The 23,939-nt window shown below is 37.8% G+C and overlaps 1 protein-coding gene across 4 annotated transcripts in view; it reads right to left on the reverse strand.

Annotated features, from left to right (window-relative positions):
- Nucleotides 1-23,939, reverse strand: part of TBC1D9 (TBC1 domain family member 9) — a 48,598-nt gene that overhangs the window by 22,890 nt on the left and 1,769 nt on the right. For all 4 annotated transcript variants that reach the window (XM_085057469.1, XM_085057468.1, XM_085057467.1 and 1 more), the window contains exons 2-6: nucleotides 11,369-11,479; nucleotides 6,447-6,565; nucleotides 4,564-4,792; nucleotides 3,332-3,593; nucleotides 2,011-2,218 (exon numbers count right to left, since the gene is read on the reverse strand). In XM_085057469.1, the coding sequence (XP_084913595.1) occupies nucleotides 2,011-2,218; nucleotides 3,332-3,593; nucleotides 4,564-4,792; nucleotides 6,447-6,565; nucleotides 11,369-11,479 (929 nt within the window). The remainder of the gene's footprint in view (nucleotides 1-2,010; nucleotides 2,219-3,331; nucleotides 3,594-4,563; nucleotides 4,793-6,446; nucleotides 6,566-11,368; nucleotides 11,480-23,939) is intronic.

Here is a 23,939-nt window from a genome sequence, read left to right on the forward strand (position 1 = left end):
CAATCCATCAAGTTTGTGCAGTTTATACATTGAACAAAACACAGATCACAATTGTAAATACTTTTAACCACTGCTTTACAACTTTGGATGATTTCTTACGTAATGAAAACTGACTTGCTGCCTTCAGAATAGAAAGTGGCACATTTAATTTTGCTAGGACATTTACTTTTTCTCCTTTAACCCTTTTTAAAACAGAAATCAATGGTAAGACATGAGTGTTATAACATTAATAGCTCTCCAACTAAATGGATAGGGTAACCATTTTTCATGTGTTTTCTTTGAAGATTTATACACTGCAGTGCACCGCTCAGGTGCTAAACCACTTCTCTGTTCTCTTCACTTCCTTTTATTTTTTTGTTAACTACAAATCTACTAGTTATTTGTTAACTTAAAGGACTTCACTATAGCATATTGAAATCAGCTAAGAAGTGTTCCATATGTTGTCTGTTCCACTTAAAAACTGACTGCAATCATCACAAAAGACAAACAAGTTCTAAAGGCACAGGACAGTCATTATTAAAGCAAGCTTAATTAAAGCTCTGCTATAATGAGAGCTGATATCCATCTATTTCCTATTTAATAAAGACACACACATCTGAAGTGCTTTGTTTTGGAGAGGGCACCTGCTGTAGGTGCAGTGAGCAGTGCAGTCAGCCACTGAAAAGTATCTTTCCTCATCATAATTTCTGAATCAATACTTTGTTATTGTATGACACCTGGAGGTGTCAAAACACCTCCAGGATATTGCAGAATACTGGAATTAACTTCAGGTCTTAACCCAAAGCTTTAATTAAATAGAAAGCTTTCCTTTAATTACTAATGGCATTGATCTGTTGTTCCGACGATTGGCACTATCCCCTGGTTTACTGTTCTCCTTGCTGGTGCTGAGACTTAAAGCTGCTCACACAGAAGCACTTATTCCCTCAGCTACTTCTTTCTCTCAAAGCTTTAGAGCTGCTCTGAATTCCATGCTGCTGTGACTGTGGCTATCAAAAGTAGTTGCTGAATCTGCATCCAGGAAAAGAGGTCCCGTTAAATGAAGACTTTGCTCTCCTCCAGCACTTTACCTGCAAGACTGCCATTCCCTTTGATTTCCAGACAACAGTGCCACCATACTTGAATGTCTCATCCCAAACAACTAAAGCCATCACAATATGCTGCTGAGAAGCTGTACTTCAAATTTTATGAACAAGTATTGTTTTACTCTTAATGATTTGGGGGAAAACAGCGCCTTGAAATATTCCGTGGTTCTTCAGTCAAGCCAAACAGTCCTTGGTTACATCAGCTTTGCTAGTACTTCCAAATTTTACTTTACACAATTTTCCATTAACCCACAAATCAAGTCAACCATGAAACCCCCCCCCAACATAATTATTTTTTTATTGCTCAAACAAACTCTTCTTACTGAACATCTGCTTTAAGTAACCAGCTTTAAAAAGGGAAACACACCAGTGTGAAAAACACTGACAAAATATTTTCCATATACAAGAAAAAACAATTGCAAGTCTGTGTGATGAGGCAATTCAGAACTTCAAGATTGTGAATAATTTTCCATCTGACAAAAGCAAATCTTATCTAACAGATTCTTTAACAGAGTTTCCACTCATCAATCTAAGAAGTTTCACCCTCCACTCTTCCCTTTGAGGCACAGAAAATGTAAAATTGGGCTGTAAATCAGAATACAAAGTATGAGAGAGGAAGAACTCACAAAGGTTATGAAAACTGATGGAAAAAACTCCCTGTGAATTATAGTAGTGGGTACTGTGAACTAAGATATACAGTCATTAAATATTACTTAGAACACATCAAACCAGCATGCTCACAAGAGATGAAAAGGATGAAAAGAGGTTTTTTTCCAAAAACAATCAACAAAAAGAAACAAACAAAACAAAAATTAATAATAATAATAAAAACCCCATCGAAATAAAAAAAAATCAAAGCTAGGCTGAAATATCCAATAAGATATTGCTTTATTACTTGCCCTATAAATTTAAAAATACATATATTTACCTCTCGAAGAGGGATAATAAGGCTGCACAAGTTCTCTTCTTTACTAGTAAAGCAAATGTAGTTTGTAGAAACAAACATCTGACCCAAAATATGCATTTTGTTGAATGGAGTCCAAAGAGTACAGTCTGTGTGTCCATCTAACTTCTCATCCTTGGGAAGTCGGAACAATGCACGGTATCTCTCGCTCTTTGCTCTGGCATCAAGATCCCTAAAAAGCCCACAGAAAGATTTTCTTGTTTTAAGAAATATGTAATACATTTAAAGATCCATTTTATGCAAGTCATTGCAAGTTCCTGCAACATATAACTCAGCTAAGCAAGGAGTGTAGGGCAAAAAGGTGGAAATAGTTTGCATGCAGGGGAAGTATATTCTTCACTTTCAGAAGGCTCTAAAACTACATGAAGAAAAAAACCTGCCATGAATGACTTAGATATTCATCCTGACTTCTCAGAGAGGAAAGACTGAGTGATCCTAATATCCAGCCCTACTTTCTGAGAATATATACAGAGAATCCATTTTTTTGCTAATAGTAATAAAAAATACACCTTTGAGGTTTATTTATTAACACAATGGAAGCCTTAGGGTTAGAGTTTGTTAGCAATTTCAAGACTTAGTCTTGATAATGCACTCAGTGCAAAACATTCAATAGTAAGAAGGACAAACAAAAGTGATAAAATGCATGACAGATGTCACTAAGTAATGAGAAATATAAACAAGCACTGGCTATAATTCTGTATGGTTCACCAACATGTACAATATGAAGAAAAAATTAAAAAGAAACTAACAAGCTGAAGTATGACACAAAAGAAGTAGAAATATTTTCCAGATAACTTTTCGTCCCATAGAATTTTATGTCATTTTTTATTTCGCTGTTACCTAAACTAAGTTCTAGATAGAATTAATAGTCTAGAGTAATTTCTCAGTTCCAGTGATAAGACCAAGTAAGAATGTTAGGCACATTTCTTACTAACAAATAAATCACTTTATTACCTTCCCATACTGACATAAAATGGCCTTACAAGAGATACCTAAATGCAGCCAGTGTCAGGAAATACACTAAAGAGTTTCTGAACAAATGAGCATTTGGCTCAAGTATGTTTATTTTTGCATCATGTTCGTATTCAAGTGTTTTCCCTTTCCTATTTCAACAAGACACCAAGTAATTGTATTTAAAATAATTATTCACATTTTTCCACTGCTTGAATCAATCATTCCTTTTGGAGTTACAGTAAATGGCAGCAACATCAGAAAACTTTTGGAAAAAATCCTGCATGTAAAAAGGCTGGGGAAGAATAAAAGAGTAAGAGCCCGTGCTACCTACCGTTTTAGAGCAGATACTTTTTTTGGGGATTTCTTTTTCAGTTTGGGTAATGACCTGTCTTGCTCAAATCCTTCATTGTCCAAAAGCTGTCGCATAGCTATATTGGCAAGCTGTTCCATTAATTTAAATGTCTCACTGATATTAAGGAATACTGAGAAGAAATGTTCACTTGACCTTGTGCTCACTTTGATCATATCAGGAAAGAGCAGTGTAGCATTCTTCTCAAGTTGAGTGATATCAACCCAGCGGATAACTAACTTTGCTGCACAGGGGCAAACAAAGAAACCAAGATTCAGTACAAAAATGAGCATATTCAGGAGCTTTTAGCTTCCTCTTCCTATGAAATGCATTCAGCTAACTTTTTCTTGCATCTTGAAAACTTGGGAGCACAGCATAAATAGACCCAGTTTGTACAAACAAACCACTATCACCTGACAAACAGCAGATAAAAGAATTTAAATATCATTTACTTCATTTACAGAACACCACACAAGCATTACAAAGCTAGGTGAGCTAACGTGACTTATCACTGTCACTGCACTTGCTCAGACTCTGATGTCCCCTTTTCCTACAGAAACACATCAGACAAATAACACACTGTGTTATTTTTATACAGTAAAATGTTTCAAATATTACAGCCATGATAGATCTTTGGCTTTTCTTCCAACACCAATGCAAGTGGTGTCCTTAAAGCAGGGGCTAAATCCCAGGACTGATCCATTGCCCATAACCAAACACTGTTGAATTGTTCACCTCCCCCCTGCTTTGAATTAACTCCCTGTAGAGCAGATTGGTTGTATCCACACTATGCACTTCTTTATTCTGGGTCTCCTCTGAGACCTTTCTGATGTTCTGGCACTGTACAAACATAGATGTGTCATTTAAGGTTGGAAAGTCTGCCAGAGTACACTGCAGGATTGTGTAAGAGAAGAAGGAGCCAGAACTGGTGTGATCTCGTCCCTATTCCCTTTTGGGCACAGTCCCTGAGGTGAACCATGTCTCTAGACAATGCCAGGTACTGTTTTACAGAGAACGACTTTGAGAAAGACTAAACAAACAAGGGAACAAGCACACAGTTAAGCAGTGTGACAAATCAGGGAATTGCTCCCTGCTTCACTTTTCCTCAGCAGTGTCTTTGTACCCTCAGTGATCAGTGCATGAACAATGACAAACTACAGGAGATTTCCTAACAATTTTTAGATGCACAAATTACCATCCCACTGAAAACATACCTTCTCTGCCCATGAGGAAAGAATAAAAGCAAAGGTGATTAATGCTGAGATACACCCAGCCCTGACGGGGAACCTTCCCCTTCCAGTAACTGCAGGAGTAGTAGTTCACTAATTTCTCTTCTTCTGGCATCCCAAACAGCTTGTGAAATTTCACTATGGCTTCCTTGAATTTTTCTGTGTCGTCATCCTCTTTGATGCCATTGATTTTGTTGTACTCAGCAATGATGCCCTGGTAGGAAATGAAAGAAGGACACATCCTGTTAGTGGCCATGGGCTATCAGATATCATAATTCCCATTGCTGTCCAAGCTACAGGCCACAACAGTTATTGCAATGCCGAGGAAGCCTTCCAGTGAGCTCTTATTGTTCTGCTCATCCTTTGGCTTATGTAGTTATTTACTTTATTCACAGCTTTCTTTCTGATGACCTTCCTCCCTACCATGCCTATGGCAAAAGCAACCAAACACCAACCACTTGCCACTGCCTTGTTTTAAATTAACCAGCCTAACTCAAATACTCTTAACAGCTCCGTGAAGCACCTAATAATCTGCAGTATTTTCCTCTTCCATGTAAATATGCTCCCTGAGGAGACAGACATAGGCTTTCTCAGGAAATTTTTCTTAAGGTAAGGAAAAAAGTAAAAAGGAGAAAAGTTGTTCATTAGGGAAAATATTAAATTACTTCTATGACCCCTTTTATTGGACCTTGAGCAAAGAAGAGCAGCAAAAGTGGGCGGGGGGGGGGAGGGAAGTAGAAAAAAAAAGAAATCTTCTATTAGATTAACTAACAGGAAGGAAAAAACATTCCCACTTTCAGGTGCAGATGACCTTCCCGAAATCTGAAGTGGCAACGGGTAAAAAGATGGTTTTTGATATCCCAAAGACTATGGTTCCTTCTGTTCTATACTGAAGCTTTGCTTTATTTACTTATTTTCCCAAGCTCCTTCACAATCATCTCTATTGTTTTTTATATTAAAGGTATAAAATGGAAAGTGACATTTTGCCTTCAATTTGCTACATATTTACTTGAAGAGCAGACTGTAAGACAGAGAAGCATCGTTCAGATTTAGTATTTATCCGACACTGAGAAGTAACAATGTCCTTAAAGGATTATATTTCAAAACACAGATGTCTTCACATGTGAGGTATTTCCATGACCATCTAGAGCTCTCATATCTAATTCACTGGTAAAATACAAGCAACTGCGGGATTCTCAAGAGAGCTGACTTGCTATATGAAATATTAAGAGGAGTGAGACAAAGCCAATGCTTTGAACACACCCAGTAAATATAGTAATTTTGCTTACAATCAATCTTTTACCAACATATCTATTTTTAGATTATTCTTAGTACAGAAAAAGTACTTTTTACCAGTATAGCTATTATCTGTCCTATAAAAAAAATTGAGAAAAGAAACAACCCCCACTTTTCACCAAGCAAACAAATCAATGAACCAGCAACCCCTAACACCTATATGAAGTGTCAGTGCCAATACTACAGGATGTAACTACGCAGAAGAGAGGAAGGAAACATTATGAGTGCATTAAAAAAAATTAAAACTAAGCTTTGCACTGGAAAAACACTTCCATAGTCAAATGTCAAAGTTTAAGAGAGTCAACAGTGCAAGTAATTTTAGAACTTTCAATGCTTGAAGCCCTGCCTATACATTTATGTGGGGTTTCTAAAAAATCACACTGCTGTAGCTATGAGCACTAATCCCAGTTTCCATTATTTTTATACACACGTTGCTATTTAGCATCTGATATTCCTTCAAAAATGCAGAGCAGCATGGGGACTACCAGTTCCAATTAGTTTCAAATTCACATCAGTTTTCCTTCTACAGTCATATTTAACATTAACAACATTGATAGTGATATATATACTACCTGTATTTTTCCTCTGACAAATGTATTTATGTCATTCTCATTTTCAAAGATGGAAAGAGTTTGCAACAAATTCTGTTCCAGCCATTCCCAGTGTTCAGTGATTTCCTTCCTTGAGCAACCTATATAAAAAGAAAACAAACCAAAAGTCACAAAAGAAATAATTCACCAGTGTCAATGTCCTTTTAATTATAAAAAACCTAAAACTCTAAGAAAACTTCCCAGTAAATGGAGATGCACTATTTCATTAGATGCTGTCCTTCTGGAAATTCCAAAATTTTCTCCCATTGTATTTAATTTAACAAGTCCAGTGAAGGCAACAGAATGCAACATTCTGTGAAGCTTCCAGGGGAATTTTGCAATTCTGGTTGTAGTACAGATACATAAATTGTGTTGCCGAACAGCCTGCATAGGTAATCAATATTTCAGAACAACAAATGATCACCACTGCTGCTTCTCCTTAAAACTACTGGATGCAACTAGTTCCTGTCTGGAACTCAAGGTGATCTGAACACTATTTTATTTCTTGTTGGCTTTTATACTGCCGTAAAGAGCAATGATGAAATGCATGAGCTATGTATATAAAACTAGACTGTCATCAGAAAAATTGCTTAGCTCGTAAGAGCAGTGACAAGCAGCACGGACACACTATCATGATGAATTATTTCTTTAAGCTGTCACTTTCTGGTTTGTGGTTCACTAGTTATTTTTCATCATTTCTTATGGAACTGCTTTGGTTGATTATTCTCAACCTGTAACAATACATCTGTTTTTTCCCACTGCTTTTTTGTCTCCATTATCTTACTACATACTCTCCCACTCTCCCCAGTCATGCAATCAGCCCAAAACCTACACCCCAATTCTCAACAATTCATCATCACAGGTTAGGTCTTTCTCTTTGCTTTGTTCACTCAGAATTAAAATACCCATTTGCTGCAATGTTTTAAATTACAGGTTATTTTATCTCTGTAACTGGAAAATTTTTGCCTATCAGATACTAAAAGTATTCACCATTTTGCCATCACTGGCCTTTTAGGCAAATTGAGCAATACCTCTGACTCCCAGGGAAGGGGAAAAAATACAGTGCAACACTTAAAACACTGCATTTTGGCATAAAGAGTCCTAAAGACTAGCAGGAAATAAAAAGGAAAATAGCTACAACACTGCAAGAAACTTGCATGAAAATGCATACAATCACCATTACCACAAAAACTCTACAGCAGTTCTATACCTGAAAACACACAAAGCCATTGTAAGAATGACTGATTTTTGAAGTGGAGAAGGATCTAAAAAACTTGTTCATTTACAAACAGTTTACATATACCACCATTTCCCCCTTCAAATGAGCACTAGCAGACTGGGGGGGCGGGGGGGGCAGACACTGGCATGGGACACAGCAGGGCTATAACAATATGAAAGGCTGATTGTGTACAACATTTTGCATTCCTAGACCATTAATATGCTTTAAATTGTTCTTGAAAGGTTACCAATAACAACTCTCCAGCAGACAGAACTCTAAGCCATGACGCATTTAACCCAACACTGCACTGTTAGCTGGCTGTTAACAAGACTCCTCTGCAGAACTGTAATGCTTCAGATCTACCAGCAAGAGTTCTCACATAGCCTAGACCAGTAGAGTTATTATCCAAGAAAATTCACATCCAAATCTAATTATGAACAAATCTGGGGTCTAAACAGTCATTTTAGAGCAGACAAACCCCCTTGGATTACTTTCACCCTCAGAATAGTCTTGTACTGAGCAAGACCAAATGTCATAAACCATGAAACAATCCAATTTCTTTGAGTCACTCTCTACAGCTACTTACTGAAGATGGAGATTACTTCTTTATTGCAGGCAGAGAAGAAAAAAAAATTTCTGTAAAAATAAGAGATTACAAGTACCTAATAACCAGCAGTCTACCCTTAGGGAACAGGGAGGGACAATGCAGGACAAATCAGAGTTGCATAGCTAAATGCAGCCAAAGCCCTTAGTAACCTGTATAATTTTAACAACCCTTGACCAGTTCAGAAGGAAGTGCTTTAGTTGCAAATTCATAAAATAACCACAGCACAGAGCCTTAGGGAAAGCTGGGCTGCTCAGCTTCAAGGTTGCATAGATATTTGCTCTCTGTAAAATTTTACCTCCCTGTAAGTTCCACGCTATCCCCCTCAGGTGACATGATTATGCTAATGCAGTCTTACAATTTAACAAAAACAACTAAGCCATCAACCAGGTATTAGGAATCTAAAAATTCAAGGAACACTCAACAAAATGGAATCACAGATATACACATTAACCAAATTAGCAACCTCAGTTAGGGCTAAAATTCATAACTGAAGAGCATGTTTATTAATACTAGCTTAAATATAGACAGAATATTATTTCTACATAAAATCCACAATATCTGTCTCAGAAGGGAACAAGAGTCTCACAGCTCAGTAGTGCCATAAATTTCTACATGTATGCTACATTTATTTATTCTGGGACCATAACTCTGCCTTTTATGCCCCTACTTATCTTGAGGACACACACTGTAGGTATAAAATTACAGCCATTATCTGTCGCTGTTGAGCAGCTAGCAGAGTAATGAAGGCACCAGTTCTCAGTGGCAAGAAGGAATGACCTTTATTGTTTTGATTTCATCACATATATAGAGTTCTCAAAAGTCACCCAGATTGGTCAGTCAGAAGCCTTCCCCCAGGCCTGATTGGCCAGGCCTGCACTGCCCAAGTTCTGGGACACTGTTCCAACAACATCCAAACTTTATCTTTATTTACAAAACACAAGAAAATTTTTCATGGGAAAAACCTGTGCTAGCCACAATTATCTACAGGTGTAATGCAAAAAAACCTAAAGAGAAGTCACATGGCCTATTTCCAAAGTCTTAAAAATTATTTCTGAATATATGCACAGTACAAGGGTCTTAGAAGAAACATTGTTTTGTTGAGAGCTTTGTGACACATTATTTTCTTTGGAAGGGAGTGTGCAAAGAGTAAGAAAACTTGTGTCCTCAGCGGCCCCTTTTCAAGTTTATGGGATGGGGGTGGTTACTAATTGCTGTGCATTGACATCTGGATAAAAATAAATAAACATTCAGGCAAGTCTTTTTACCCTTCTTTCTCTTTTGAGATCCATGGAAAGCTGACATGCATTATTATGGTCACAGAAGAATAGAAGACAGTGCAAAGCATGCTATTAAATGCAGATTTGGGAACAACCCTCATAATATTGAGAACTTCATTAATATCTGGTTTGACTATTAGCCATCACTAAAGGCAAATTATGTTATGTGGATTTTAAAATCTTCAGGGAGTTGGTACTAACAGCTGTAGAGGGGGAAAAGGTTGTTTGAACTGATACCTTCTTTCAGGTCTGATCCTATCAAAAGTAGTAACAAATACTTGTGCTATTACGAGGTATTAAAAAAAAAACTTTCTGTTGGATTGAGAAGGTGACACAGCTTTGATATCACTTTTGTCAGACACACAAATCATATGCTCCTAACAACAGAGCCTGCTTTGAACTAAAGTTATTAGATCTATAGCAAACCTTCATCTGTTCCTCCTTCTCTTGCCAAACGAGGATTTTTCTGGAGGAAAAGTCATCCACATAATCTAATGTCCAATTTTATTGGGAGACTGGGCACTGATGAGGTGGCACAGTTAGGCCAGAAGAAGCTTATAGCTTCATTAACCAGTATTTTTGAAAGTCAGGCAGCACTGGGGGTGCTGGAAGTTACCAGGCCATTAAAGAGATGAGAGACATGTATGCACTTCTCATTTGTTCTCTCTCGCAATTTTCTTTCAAATGAACAGAGCTTAGGCTGTTGCCAAAAACATTGTTGCCAGTAAAAGTTTTGCACTGGAGGAGCTGCATTGAAAAGTTTCCATTTGCTAAGACTGAAAAGCAACACTATCAAACCAAGGATCTGACCTGACAAGCTTGGCCAATCAAAGCCGAAATGACCTGGATCTTCTGCATTTAGCTCCAGACGCTATTTCCCGAGACAGCAAAAAAACCAGATACTAACTCCATTCTGTTTTATGCTACTTGCAATAGGTACCTGACCACAGAAATACGCATTTAGTACAGGATCTGATGCATGCAAAAATCCTATCTAATGTACAAAAATACCAACTCAATTGTTTTCACTGCTTTAGTGACAACAGGAACAGTCTTACTGCTAGATCTGTCCAAGCTCGAGCATTACAGACCAAAACTCTAAAGAGTTGTTGCATTTATTTAAGCACATACACTTCTGTTATTAATTCGAATCTAGCTAGCATCTTGCTGAATTTCTAAGTACATATTTAGAAAGAGAACACACTGTCTGAAATAAACACCCAGGAGGTGGGCATTCCTGGAATCTAGATGGTATTATTCCTAGAGGAGACATGAAATGCCACACTGCTTGCTATTCAGTATTCAGGTGAGTGCTGGGGCTGCCCCTTCTTCCTGGTTACTACTGGAAGGGAAGTCAGGTGCCCTGTCTGGGTAACTGGAGTGCTCTAACCCAGTTACTCCTCCCACGTCCCTCTTTAGACACACCCCATCACTCAGGAATGTTGCACTTAGAAGTGCTGTAGGAGTGTGCCCTGGGCATGGAGAAGAGCGTGTGAGAAGGAGAATGGAAACTGGTCTGGGAACACCTTTGGGACATGAAGAGTGGGAAATAACAGATGTTTTTGTTCCTGCTCCATGGCCATTTCTGGTTTCACTCAATGTGCATCCCCCATGCTAGCATTTAAGGTCTGACTATCAGAAGCTCAGGAGCTTCTGAATTTTACCACTAAAGCAGGTTTTCATCCTGACCCATTTTTTTGTCCTGAGATGACTGTGCTCAGCAGGAAGGATGCTCTCTTAGTTATGTGACACAGTACCCAGGAAGAATAAAAATCCACATGTCAGTGTTGTTTGTCCTTACCACAGGCAATAGTCCAGTACACCAAGGAGTCTGGTGCTTGGTAGAGGATTCGATATGGCGCCACTCTGGCACTGGAGTCCAACACCACATCAAGAGTACCCACAAGGAGACCTATGGAAGAGGAAATTCTGATGAACACACAGTGATGGACAATCCAATATCCCACAGGAGGGGGCTCTGCAGCCCCTCCTCATTCCATTTCACCCTCCACAGCAAAATGCAGACCTATATATTCATCCCCATGCTTGCTGTCTCATGTTGTAAAGAGGAAGAATGATTTAATGAGGAAACATCTTCAGTTTCAACAAGGCTTCAGCTCTTAAATGTACATCAATGCTAACATAAAGACAGACAAATTGAAGCAAAGCAGAAGGTAGTCGTGTCATAAAATCAAGTTTAAAAGTTATTTAGCTCTTTCCTGTGTTTCACACGCTGTTGGAGCCCTTAACAGTAAAACCACCAACTACAAACCCTCCTCCAACATCATCAACAAATCCCAGACAATACACTTTATAAGGTTCAAAACCCAAATGTCAGCTAGGAAAAACGAAAGACTCCCAGCAAAAATAATTGTGCTACTTAACAGTCTGATTCTTTAGGGTAGGAAGGATCAAAATGCCTTAGAGTCAAGCTGTTTTTCAGATGAAAGGATACTGAGGAAAGACAAAGCCATACTGTTTTCCAGAAATAGCTTTGAAAATTCTTTGCTACTGAGGAAGCCACCAACAGTTGCATACAAAAAGCTACCAATAATTCCTAACTGTATTTCCACAAATTCTAGACCCTATTTTTATAATAAACTACACACAAACCAAAACTCTAGTCCCCCAAACTCTCTCCCACAAGAAAGACCTATTTATTTTTAAACTGTGTAAAAGTTTTTCCCCTTGTCATCCCGACAAAGAATTTTCATCTCCCCTCCGGAGTCAAATTTAAATTACCACGTTGAAGTTCTCAGCAAATTGTTTCACTTGTTTGAAAAAAAAAAATAAAGTATATTGAGAACAAATGGATGAAGATTTTCAAAGATTTTTTTTTCTGAAAATACTTATTGGGGTAGAAATTAGGGGTTTTTTAAACAATAAATAAATAAATAAAATAAACTGCATACACCAAGAAAATTTTAAAACCTTCCTGTTAAAAGTTCTCTTCTCCTTTCAAGTCTCATGTTTTCATCTTTTATTGTCATAATTTTATTAGTTCCTCATTTTATTAGTTCCTCACGTCATAACTGGTATACAGAATACTGCTTCCTTCGCTGTTCTTCTTTCAGATATTGCTGTGCATCATAAAGATATAAAAGCACTACCCATTTTCCATCTCAGCAGATCCCTCAAATCTGAACTGAAACTGGTACTGAGAAATATCCCACCTACCAGTGATTTTGTATTTCCCCCATTGTATGTCTTTTTATTTGTATTTTGCTTTATACAGATCTTCATGGGTTGGATCAACTGTAATCTCTTTCTGCTCAATGAATTAACATCCATCACTTAATGCAAAAATTCTGAAATACATGAGAAACAAGTCTGCGCATGACATCAGGTCCTTAGTAAGGTGTGTTACCAAAGCTATCTGACAATTATAGAATACCAACACAAAATATGAATGTAAAATATCCTGAGGGACATTAGTCTCACAAGCTTTAGTTGCTCTTCATCTCTCATACGCATTTTGATTACTGGTTGTACACTGACAAGCTGCCTCTGAACGATCCTCCACCAGCCCTTCTAGATACACCCTGGGTCCTTCCAAACTCAGGAGAATGAAGTAGGTTATAATGTACCTTTAATTTTTTTTTTCCTGTTAAATATACTCTCAATCTGAGCTTCACAAACACACCACAGCCCTGGTCCAGAAAGCACAAGCCACTTCAACCAAGGGCAAAACTTAAAGCTGCCAGTACTGCTTAACTGGGGTAGGGATCAAGGCAGACACTACATTTTGTTCATCATCTGGGTTTGCTGCAAATACAGTAGGAATCTTTTCTTTGTGCTTTTCATTTCACATGACTACTGACAGTAATAAATATGCAATAGGCATGATGTAATATCTAAATAAAGTTGTATGGTGGTTAAATGCAATCTTCTCTGAGGTAAAGAAAAACTGTTCATTCCCTGAATTCTTTAAAAATACGCTTGTTTCTTTCCTCCTGCTGTATTTCCAGATTTGTTGGCACATGGGTGGTCCTGCCAAACAATTCTGCCCCTAGTTTTGGAGCGCTGTAAAAACTGGGATATGCAGGTAAGATCAGAAAGTCGGAACAAACCTACTGACTTGTACAACAACATCAGGCTCAAAGGAGTTTCTCATCCTACCCCTTCTCCCTCAGATATAATACACAGGGGAGAAACATGCCCCTATGCCACCAAACACTGTAAGACAGAGCAATGTATTCAAGAAATGTGGAGAGCACTATTTAAAAAAAAAACAAACAAAAAGCAACAAAAGAGAGAAGCCAGCACTAACTGAAACAATATATGGGAGGTAGGAAAGGAAAAATAAACAAAGAATACTTTCCGATGATGCAGTAACTAGGAGTTGCCCAGGGGCTTTGCAGAAATGGAAACAGGTTGAAAAAATAACCGTGTAGTGAGGTTAAAGGAACAAAATTCACAGACCTCCAGAAGACTGCACAGAAATTCAAATCTGAGCTTACCAAGATAATTGCAACTGACAGTTTACCAGTTACACTTCATTTGTACTGTGCAACAGCCGTTTTGATAGACAATAGGTGTGATATTAAAACAAACACAAAAAAAAAAAGGTTTTTTATACATTAGAACTCGTGCAATCATGCAGCTACATCTGCTTTCTCTCCTTCATGAACTGTTCCTTCTTGTGTTGTTAGATCAGTGTTGGCTGTTTTGGGATTGGTTATTTGTTGTTTGTTTGGGGTTTTTTGCAATGCAGACACGTAACGCAACCAGAATGAAATCACAGCAGTTCATACTGATAATCTGAGGATTTTCTACATGAAGTAGAGATGAAAATTAAAAAAAATAATAAAAAGAGCATTTTAATACTGTTCATTTGTTCATTAATTCTTCATGTAGCAAGTAACTTTTCAGACATGCTTAAGTAATTGAGTTTCTATAGAAACAGAATAGGCAACATAGAATCGTATTCCTTAGATTAGACTGGCCCTTGGGCAAGAGCCAGTAAATTACCCAGGCATCAAATCATGTGACTATACCAATTGCAAATCTTTTTCCCGTTATTTCATCAGGTTTCTGGTTGCATAATGATATAAGGGAAGAAATTTCCAATGTAAGAACACTAAATCTGCAAGTCCTTGTTGAAGCAAGAGGTTTTCATGAAAAAAGGTTTAAAGCACATGATACAATTTGTAGGATTAGCATCTGGCTAACTGATGGCAGCCCTGATCCTGAAGGCACTCAAGCATGAGTAACCATGTATGTAGGAACAGTCCCACCACATACACATGCCAAATTTCTGCAGCAACCATACCTATGCAAGGGGGCAGGAGAGGAAAAGGGAGGAATAATGCCTTCACTTTGCTTGATACAACTTTTTTAATAAAGTCAGGTTCCTCTTTTGCAAACTTGAATTCTAAAGTGAAGGTCCAGAAGATTGTTCAGTATTCTCTTTCTTTTCTGTAAAACATAGATAGGCCTTAGCAGAGGAAAAACAGGGATATGTAATATCTGGAACCAGGGAATAGAAAGCCACAATTGGCCGGGGGCCTGGGCAATTGCTGTTGTATCATGTTACTGGAAGGACATACAATGCACTAGAGGGAATTACTGGAAAGGGGTTCAGTTATCTGATGCACTTCGTGCTGAAGGAGGAAAGCACACTACATTTTACTTATCTGACCACATTCAGTGGTGGCTCATATTTAGTCATAAGATGGAGGGGGAGCCTATAAGCCTTGCAGAAAACATACAGATTAATAATCTTTACTCATTAAGAAATTTATAATGTGCTCTACTTGTATCCTTAAAACAGCAACCAATTTCCAATCTGGTTTTTTTTGCTAGAAGGGATTATGACCATATGAAGCCTGACCTCCTGAATAACGCAGACCCCCTTCACAAATTATTCCTAACTCACCAAAGGGTATTTTTCAAAAAGGAACATCATGTTGGTTTGAAAACTAAGCCAATTACTTCAGTCAGGTGAGATTCTTCCAAGCACCACTGCAGTCCTTGCTCCTTAGAGACCAGCATTCCAGATGGCTTACAGTCCAGACTGATTACAAACTGCCCACAAACAATAATGAAATCAAGCGATGACTTGTAGAATCAACCTGGTACATTTTAAGTTACCACTGAAAGCACACACGCCTTAGTCTACATGGACTGAAACACCTGTATTAAGTCAAAATATCTGTGACTGCATAGCACAGATCTTTGCTGCAGGGATATTTCTCCCTCTTATTTCTTTTAAAATATAACTAGTGATTATTCTTTAATCTTTCATAATAATTTGGAAGTGTCTTTGTGAAACATCAATTACTGGTGTTTTTAAAGGAAAAGCAAGTTTATGCACTGTACACATGAATAATTTATTAGCAAAGGATTCTCTTATGACAAACAGTAACCCTCTTTCACAGAAAGCTATGCTTTCATTTAAATAAAACAAAAAAATTAAGTAGTCTTTATCACCTTTCTACAGTCCCCCTCACGGCAATATTATGATTATATTTGAGAGCCTTTGTGTTTTACCTGTTCAAAGTAAATTGGATTACATATTCAAGAGTGAGGCTCTGGATTATATATTACCTCTAGTGCACCTTAATAAAACACTGAAGCCAATGAATTCTAATAAATAATGACACTTCAAAGCTTAGGATTTGCCAGCAGCCGTGCCTTTTGTTGCACAGAAAGCACCACCAAAAAAGCCTGGGATGGTATCAGACTGTAATGCTTCCCAGTCAGCTCTAATCTCAGAGCAGAGGTGCTTTCAGCATGCACCAGGGGGCCTGTGACACATCCATTCTTCAGTGACAAAGGCAACTTGTGTCACATCTTGCCTCGAGGTGAAGGACGTCACCCTGCAGTTGATGCCACTGCTGTGTTCTCCCTTGCCCCAGTTTGCCAGAGTACAAACATATGCTATTTACCTAGCTCCTGAGAGAAGAGCCCTGCCCTGTCACATCCTCCTCCCAGATCTACACGACTGCATACCTCAAAACACCTTTGTTAGAAGATTTTTATCTAAATATGTCTAAACAAAGAGTGTATGTGTTTTTAGCACACAGAGCAAAAACAAAATTTTTTATGCTCATGAGCTATCACTCAAACAGTCCCGTGGATGTCAGCAGCCTATTTGTGTAGGAGCTCAACACTGCAACCAGGAAAACTTGAAATGGTCACATGTGTCACTAGCAAGAACTTTTCAAAACACGTGCTATGACATTCCACCACCGAATCACAAACATACTGCTTAAAAGGTCCTCAGTGTTTAAAGTATGCTGATGACTCCTCTTTCCACTCAAGTAAGATGGACACATAATGAGCTCTGGTCATAAACCTGAAACACCCACGGAACCTATTCAGATTGCAGATGTCAGCTGATTTTCAAGGAAGCCTCAATCAATAGGGTTGATTTAAGTCATATTTGCACCCTGAGCATTCAGTTTTATATTGATTTAATGGACAATGAATAAACTCTTCCTAAAGTTTAAGTGTTACTTCCTGAGCTACAAAAACAGTAACTCATAACAACACATAACTAAAACATACAGTACAAGGTATTGTTTTTCGTAGTAACTGTAATGAATCATTACTCTTCCATTCTTTCTCAAGGCAGTTCATGTGATTAGCTGTCTCATTTGTTATTACAGGATGAGATCATTCCATTACTTGTCTGTCAAAACTCAACCTAGAGCAACAACCTGAACTCATGTGTAATACTAGGGACAAATCCTTTCAAAAGAGAGGGTCAATTCTACTTGATTTAATTTCACAGGAAAGCTTATATAAATCAGAAATAGTATACACCATCAAAAATAATTAGAGTGTTAAACTTCCAATACTGGCAATAATACCCACAAAAGTATGAATACAACCCCATTATTGTGAACACCGGCTCTAAAACTTTATGATGGGCTACACTTTTTAATAGGTGTTCATTAATATAAAAGATGGTAAAATGACCTCTAAATACTTATAACTGTCTTCCCATGTGGCTTATATTGGCATCTAACGTGTTATCAAGAAATCCATATTCTTCCTCTGAACTTAAGGCACTGAAACTATGATTTGTTAAGTTTTCCCCAATGTCTGCCTTTGCTGTTCTCTCTTCCTACCAACAAAGTTCCATAGAGCATTGATTTGTCCAGCCACCCTTTCCTTTCCACATGAGTTTTCAAACATGTTCAGCAAAACTGATTTTGAGGAAGAACCATCACTCTACTGATACTTAGCAAGAAAAGCAGCAAAACCAGGACTTGCATTCTCTGTCTTCAGGCTGGTGAACACAAATGAGAGAAGACTGAAAACCTAACCACTAATCTTTAAAGAAAAAGCTTGGAAAGGGACAATGTGATATCAAGCCCGATTACTGAGGGATAAAGCAGCAACAAACAAGAAAGCTTTCATCCACCCTTCAAGTTTAACAACTGTGATTGAATCAGATTATCTTCTAAATATGTTAATTTAAAAGTGATCAGCTGTACTTGTCAAGGTGTCCAAACAACTTGGTGACCATGCCCATAAAAAATCTGTATCTTCACTTGAACCTAAATCTGATTTGGTTTAGACTTTCAGCTCTTAGAACTTTTTGTAACTTCCGCTAAGCTGATGCCCACAGAGAGAGATGAGCACCGACAGAACACGCCATATTTACAAGTCTGTGAAGGCTTACAACACAGAGAAAACTGATATTTGCACAAAACCCAAAACAAATTATCTCACACTACTGAAAAAGAAAAAATTCTATTATATATCAATCACACCAGACTATGTGAAATTATGGAGAAACAGTGAGAAAAAGACAGATGGAGTTATCAAATGCCTTCTAGGTGAGATATAAACAATTACTCATAAGTTTATTAAAAACACTTAGGAAAAGCATAATTAAGTGTCACAGACCAGAACAGCAGAGAAGTCACTAAAATTCACTCAAAACTAATTATTTTTAAGTATTTGATTCTGTCAGAATAGCATAAGCAAATTAAACAGATTTCATCCAACAGGAAAATTTAAATCTGTATCAGCGCCAACAGAAGATTCAGATAAACTGTACAAGATGAAAGAACAAATCAAGTAAGTATGAGCAAATTTTTAAAAAAGCACGAACAAAACCCAACAAAACAGAAAAATACCCCCAAACATCACCACTGTTAACCTAAGAAAAATTATTTTCTGAAAAAAATCTGAACTAAATCTAGTAAACTGAATCTAGTCAATTAAATCAACTGAGAACTGAAGTGTGCACAGTAAACTCAGCTTGAACTCAGAAGGAACGGTTCTGAAGCATGTTGAAACACAAGGCAAATCTGAAAAGAAGGAATAGTTTCAGAAAAAGAGAATTTTAAATTCTCACAGCTCTGATTGAATACCTGCAGATAGAGCAGATTTCAATAAACTTTTAGAGGAGGGACTTTACCTGGGAAATGAACAATGCTGAACAGAAAATCCCAATAACCCTGACTAATAAAAAACTGGAAAAAGCAGAAGGTAAGAACAAGACAGACTGTGAGGGAAGAACAGAAAAACCCAAAACATTAAAAATATAGTAGCTGAAACTAAGATTGCTATGGTGGCAGAAATTCAAATACCCCTATCTGGAAACTTCAGGAAAAAAAATAATCACAAATCCAGCACAGAAAATATAACCTTTCTTTTGAAAAGAAAACAAATTGAAAGATTCAGAAGTCCTCTAGAACCTAAATTCACTGCAGCACCAGATTCAAAGTCAACACGTAAATGTAATTTCTGAATATCAATATTGATCAGATAACAGAAGTATGATTAGTGGTCAATGAAATAAAGAAAAGCAAGATTTTAGTCAAATGCTCACAGCTCTTTCTACGTATTGTATCATCAATACTTTAGCAAAATTAGTGGCAGAGACAACTCCTGTCTAATACAGGAAAAGCCATATGAAGTGTGATACTCTGAAGGATAAAAACAACTAGATTCTGCCTACACCAAATATTTACAAGAAGAAATACCATATGAGAATACACATGTTTTAATTAAGTTCCTAAAGCATTTGAGTATATTCTTTGTGGAACCTTTTTTAGTTCTGCCGGAACCTAACTGAAACTATCAAGGGCCAAAACCTCTGTCAAATATGATACATTCTTACAAGGATGCGTAACTGGACAGTGGAGTGATGGAAATACGGAAACTGATGTGAAGAAATGCTACTTCTTCTATACCTTTCACTGTGGGGCCAAAAAGAAATAACAAAAATCCTGGAAGCAATACAAACTTTAGTAAAAGGCAGAAAATTACTAAGTGGCCTAAACATTGGTTGCTTACTATCTCATGATCCTGTGTGACATTTCCAGCAGGGTTTCCAACAAACACAGATCTTTCAGAAGAAAAAATGACAAAAGGCAGCTCAGCTCAGAAGCCTTGGTGGGTGACACTACTTGCAGTGTAGAAGATAAAGTATCATTCAAGGAAAGTCTTTGACCAAGAAGTATTAGAGGAGAGAAGGCAAAGCTACACCAAGCAACACCTCAGGCACTGTCTGCGCCAACAAGAGCTGGACTGCTGCAGCAGCTGGAGATGGAGAGAAGCGTTAGGCAGGAAGTGAGACACTTTCCAACTGAGGAAATGGGAAAGCATCAGGGAATTCAACAGAAAGGCTGTGAGTCAATCTGGGTAATCAAACAGCAGTTCAGCCCTAGACATCTGCATGTTCTCTTGAAGTGGAAATGCATGGAGAATGTATGGAGAAGCAGACACACCCACAGCAGATCCTAAGGAGCATCAAGATAGATTTGGTGTACTGACAAATGACAGTTGAGCAGAAGAGACCAGTTTCCACTCCACATGCCAAAACAATCATGGACAGCTGATGGATAGACTGAACACCCCTATCCATTATGCTAGTTGCATCCATTCTGATAAACACTGTATTTCAAGTATCAGAAAACACGTGCTTTCTACTCAAGTGTACCAAGTTTGACACGCAAAATCCCAACTGCTCAAGTTAACAAGGACGTTTGTTAAAATACAGACCATTCTTTGTTCAGGCAGATGATCTACTGGCCAAAAGCTTTTCTAAATCTTAAGCATAAACAGGTTTTCAAGCAATCTCTTCATCAACCCTCTGAATTGACAGGCTGAGAGCAAGACAGAATCTTAGCTCCAAATGTGAGCTACTAATTGTGTTGTCCAGCAAGGCTGCAGTAGCCTTTCAAGTTAGAACACTGTCACAGTATTAAAAATTATATTAGATCAGACACTGACAGCTCACATCAACCAGCCAATTTCAGAACCTCTCCTTTCTGCCTTTCCAATGGGGAAATTAAAAGACAACTCCTTTGGCAAAAATATCTGGGGAGAAATAGTATTTCATCAGATTCTTTTATCACCCAAAGTCAGCAAATTTCCATCTGCTCTCTTCTGCTTAAACATTTGAATCATCCTTGGCAACATCTTATGGACTTACAACTCCTACTGCATCTCTCACACATGCATTGTCCCAGCTGTAAGCATATATACCCTATCTGCAAAATAATTCACTCCTAAAACAGTTCTTGAAAACTAAGAACAACTTACTTCCCTTGGGATTCAAAGATCTCATAATAGTATTTTAAACAAAATCACTTAGAATTTCATCTCTACTTCACACACATAAATGTACACAGGCAAGAGGAGCACAGCAGTCAGCTGTGTACAATTAGCTACAGCTAATTGTAGCATACCCTCAGTCTCTCTTCCTGTAAGCTCCAAGTGAATACATTGCTCTGCCATCCACTGCCAGACACAATTCCTTACAGTAAGGTCTCCAAGTAGATGAGTTTGGCAAACATTATCACAGTATAGCAGAAAGCAGTTAAGGTATTTTTAAACCTATTTGTTGCACCTGAATGCAAGATAGACTTAGTAACATGAGCCTTTTAGTTCTTTATAAACTTTATGACACGTTCAAGTTCCTTACATCCATAAAAGTAATACTATCATACAGGGCACAGTGCCCAAATGATGGTACAGATCTGGGTTCATGTTCTCTCCAAATGCCTCTGCTTTAGCTGATGTGGGCTGCTGAGTAAATAAATACGTCACATTCCTGTGGAGAAGGAATTATTTCATACAGGCCAAACTACCAGGCTGCCCAGGGGAGCAAGAAGAATAAGAAGAAATAAAATACTTTTTTCCCTGTTGGTGAACAAAAGGAAGATGAAACACCTGACCAAGGGTAACACAGAAGCAAAATACGGGCATGGCAATATGTGCAAGGCATGAAACAATTTAATTACAGAGAAAGCTCACCAACCATCAAATACTTTTAAAGCAGAAAAGTACATTTTTTGGTCTTGTCCTGGAAGATTAATGCAATGATGCACGATAATGTGAGTTCACAGAACAGCTATGAAAATCCAATTTAAAATCCAATTTAGAATCTTTCCTATTTTCTTTTTGTTAAAAAGGAAAATAAAACCCAAACAACCCTTCAATTAAAGCATGCTTAAAAAGTCCCAGTGACTAATACTGACATAGATACAATAATTTAAATGAGTCCAGAGGTTAATTCAGTATAAAAATGGATCCACACTGCTTATTAGAAAAGCTGTATCTCTGAAGTATACTATTGGTCAAATACAACTTGTTAGCAGAGATGACTTCTATGGACTTGCTAACCAGCACTGCCCTAACACACAGCAGGATCATCATCATTCTCCTAACTTGTTACAATACAGTATAGTGAAGAAAATGTCTCCAACGTCCAAACAAGTATTTAAATAAGAGGGTTTCTCTGCTCAGCGGCTACATAAAGCAAGGCCAAGAGGAGAGAACCAGTGCAGAAAGGGCTGCTTTGTCACCTGTTCCCTCAAAGGGACTGATACTCCTTTTCCTGCAAAGCATTGGGGCACTCAGAGTGGATCCAGAACAGGTAACATGAGTACTTCTTCTGCTCCAACATAAAGCCAACAAGAATTACTTTTACCCATCGCCAAGGCCACATAAAATACTTGGTTTTAGACTGAAACATGCCAAAAAAAGTTTGGCATGATCACAGACGGAGAGAAGGGCATTACACTTACCCTGATCAGTTTGCTGATGACAATTTCACAGCAAACCTGGATTTGAGGGCAGTGCCAGAGAATCAATGCTTCTCATTGTCTAGCCACTGCTTAAGTTACATGGTGAAGCCATCTGATGTCATCAAACCCGCAGCCTCATCAATTTGAAAGTCAACTCTCATTCTACAATTCAAGACAAATTACTTCAAGAGTCAATAATGAGGAAGTGCAAGTCAGCAAAAGTTAGATCACAAAAAAAAAAAGGACAGCTGTATTTACATGCTCTCTTGCAAATATGAATTCAGATCATCCCCAGGACAGGTAAAAATCTTGTATACAATATTTCAACTTCAAGGACATGTAAGTTGGTTTCCCACAGAGCAATCAGGCCAAATTTTGTATCATATTAATGGGTGGCTGACTTCTTGGATTATACCTGAGCAAATTTCAGCATTATGTCACTACAGAAAGGCAATTAAAATAGCCAACCCACCACACTAAAGGTTCTTTTTTTCCCTGTTTACTTTTGACCAGGTAACCTCCACCTTTGTCACAAGATCAGTATCATCTACAAAGCTTACACAGGGTCATCCTAAATGCTATAATTACTACAAATTATGTATCCTGTTTAACATTTCAGTGGATTTATTTATTCTTTAACTCAGGATCAGCTAGGTCCCTCAATACCTTGCTTTTAATCAGTCTTTCCTACCAAGAATAATCCACTGGCTTTCTTCTCCACCTTCTTTGTCCCTCAATGGGCAGACCACAGCTGTTAAAAGAACCAGCAGAAAATTCCAGTATTTACATGAAAAAAACCTAAACCTATGTTCCACTTATTACTGTGCCGTTAAGGATGGGAATGGCCGGGAGACTTCCTTACATCCCTTTCTTTCTTTATTCCCTCCTTCTTCTCCCACTTTTGTTGAATACTGCGTCAAAAACCCTTACCATTTTAGCACATGGTCTGAAAAGTTCCCATACATTCTTCAAATACTGCCAACTCTAATAACTTAGTTAGTTACAGACGTTTGATTAATCATGGTTTTGGCAACACACTGAAACAAACTACAACTTTTTACCGGCCCTTTTCTGTGAAAACAAACAAAACGCCTGGAAACAGACTTGTTGCTACTACCTCAATGCAGCTGCAATTCCAGGCAAAGCACAGGCACTTTTAAGAGCTACATGGAAAGCAGATTTCAAAGTATGTGCAGAATTTCACCTTTTAAATAATACTCCCTATACAGACTTCATTCACATACTAAAATAACGGATGGAATGCACAAATATTTAAATTCCAAAAGGGAGGGGGGCAATGCAGAAACAAAGAACTATTCCTCTATTCTGAACTTCTACTAAATGCTGCAGTCTTATCTAGCCTCTGCAAAAAAA

This window comes from Lichenostomus cassidix, chromosome 4, assembly GCF_008360975.1.
Source record: "Lichenostomus cassidix isolate B80296 chromosome 4, HeHo_3.0, whole genome shotgun sequence".
NCBI classification, from domain to species: domain Eukaryota; kingdom Metazoa; phylum Chordata; class Aves; order Passeriformes; family Meliphagidae; genus Lichenostomus; species Lichenostomus cassidix.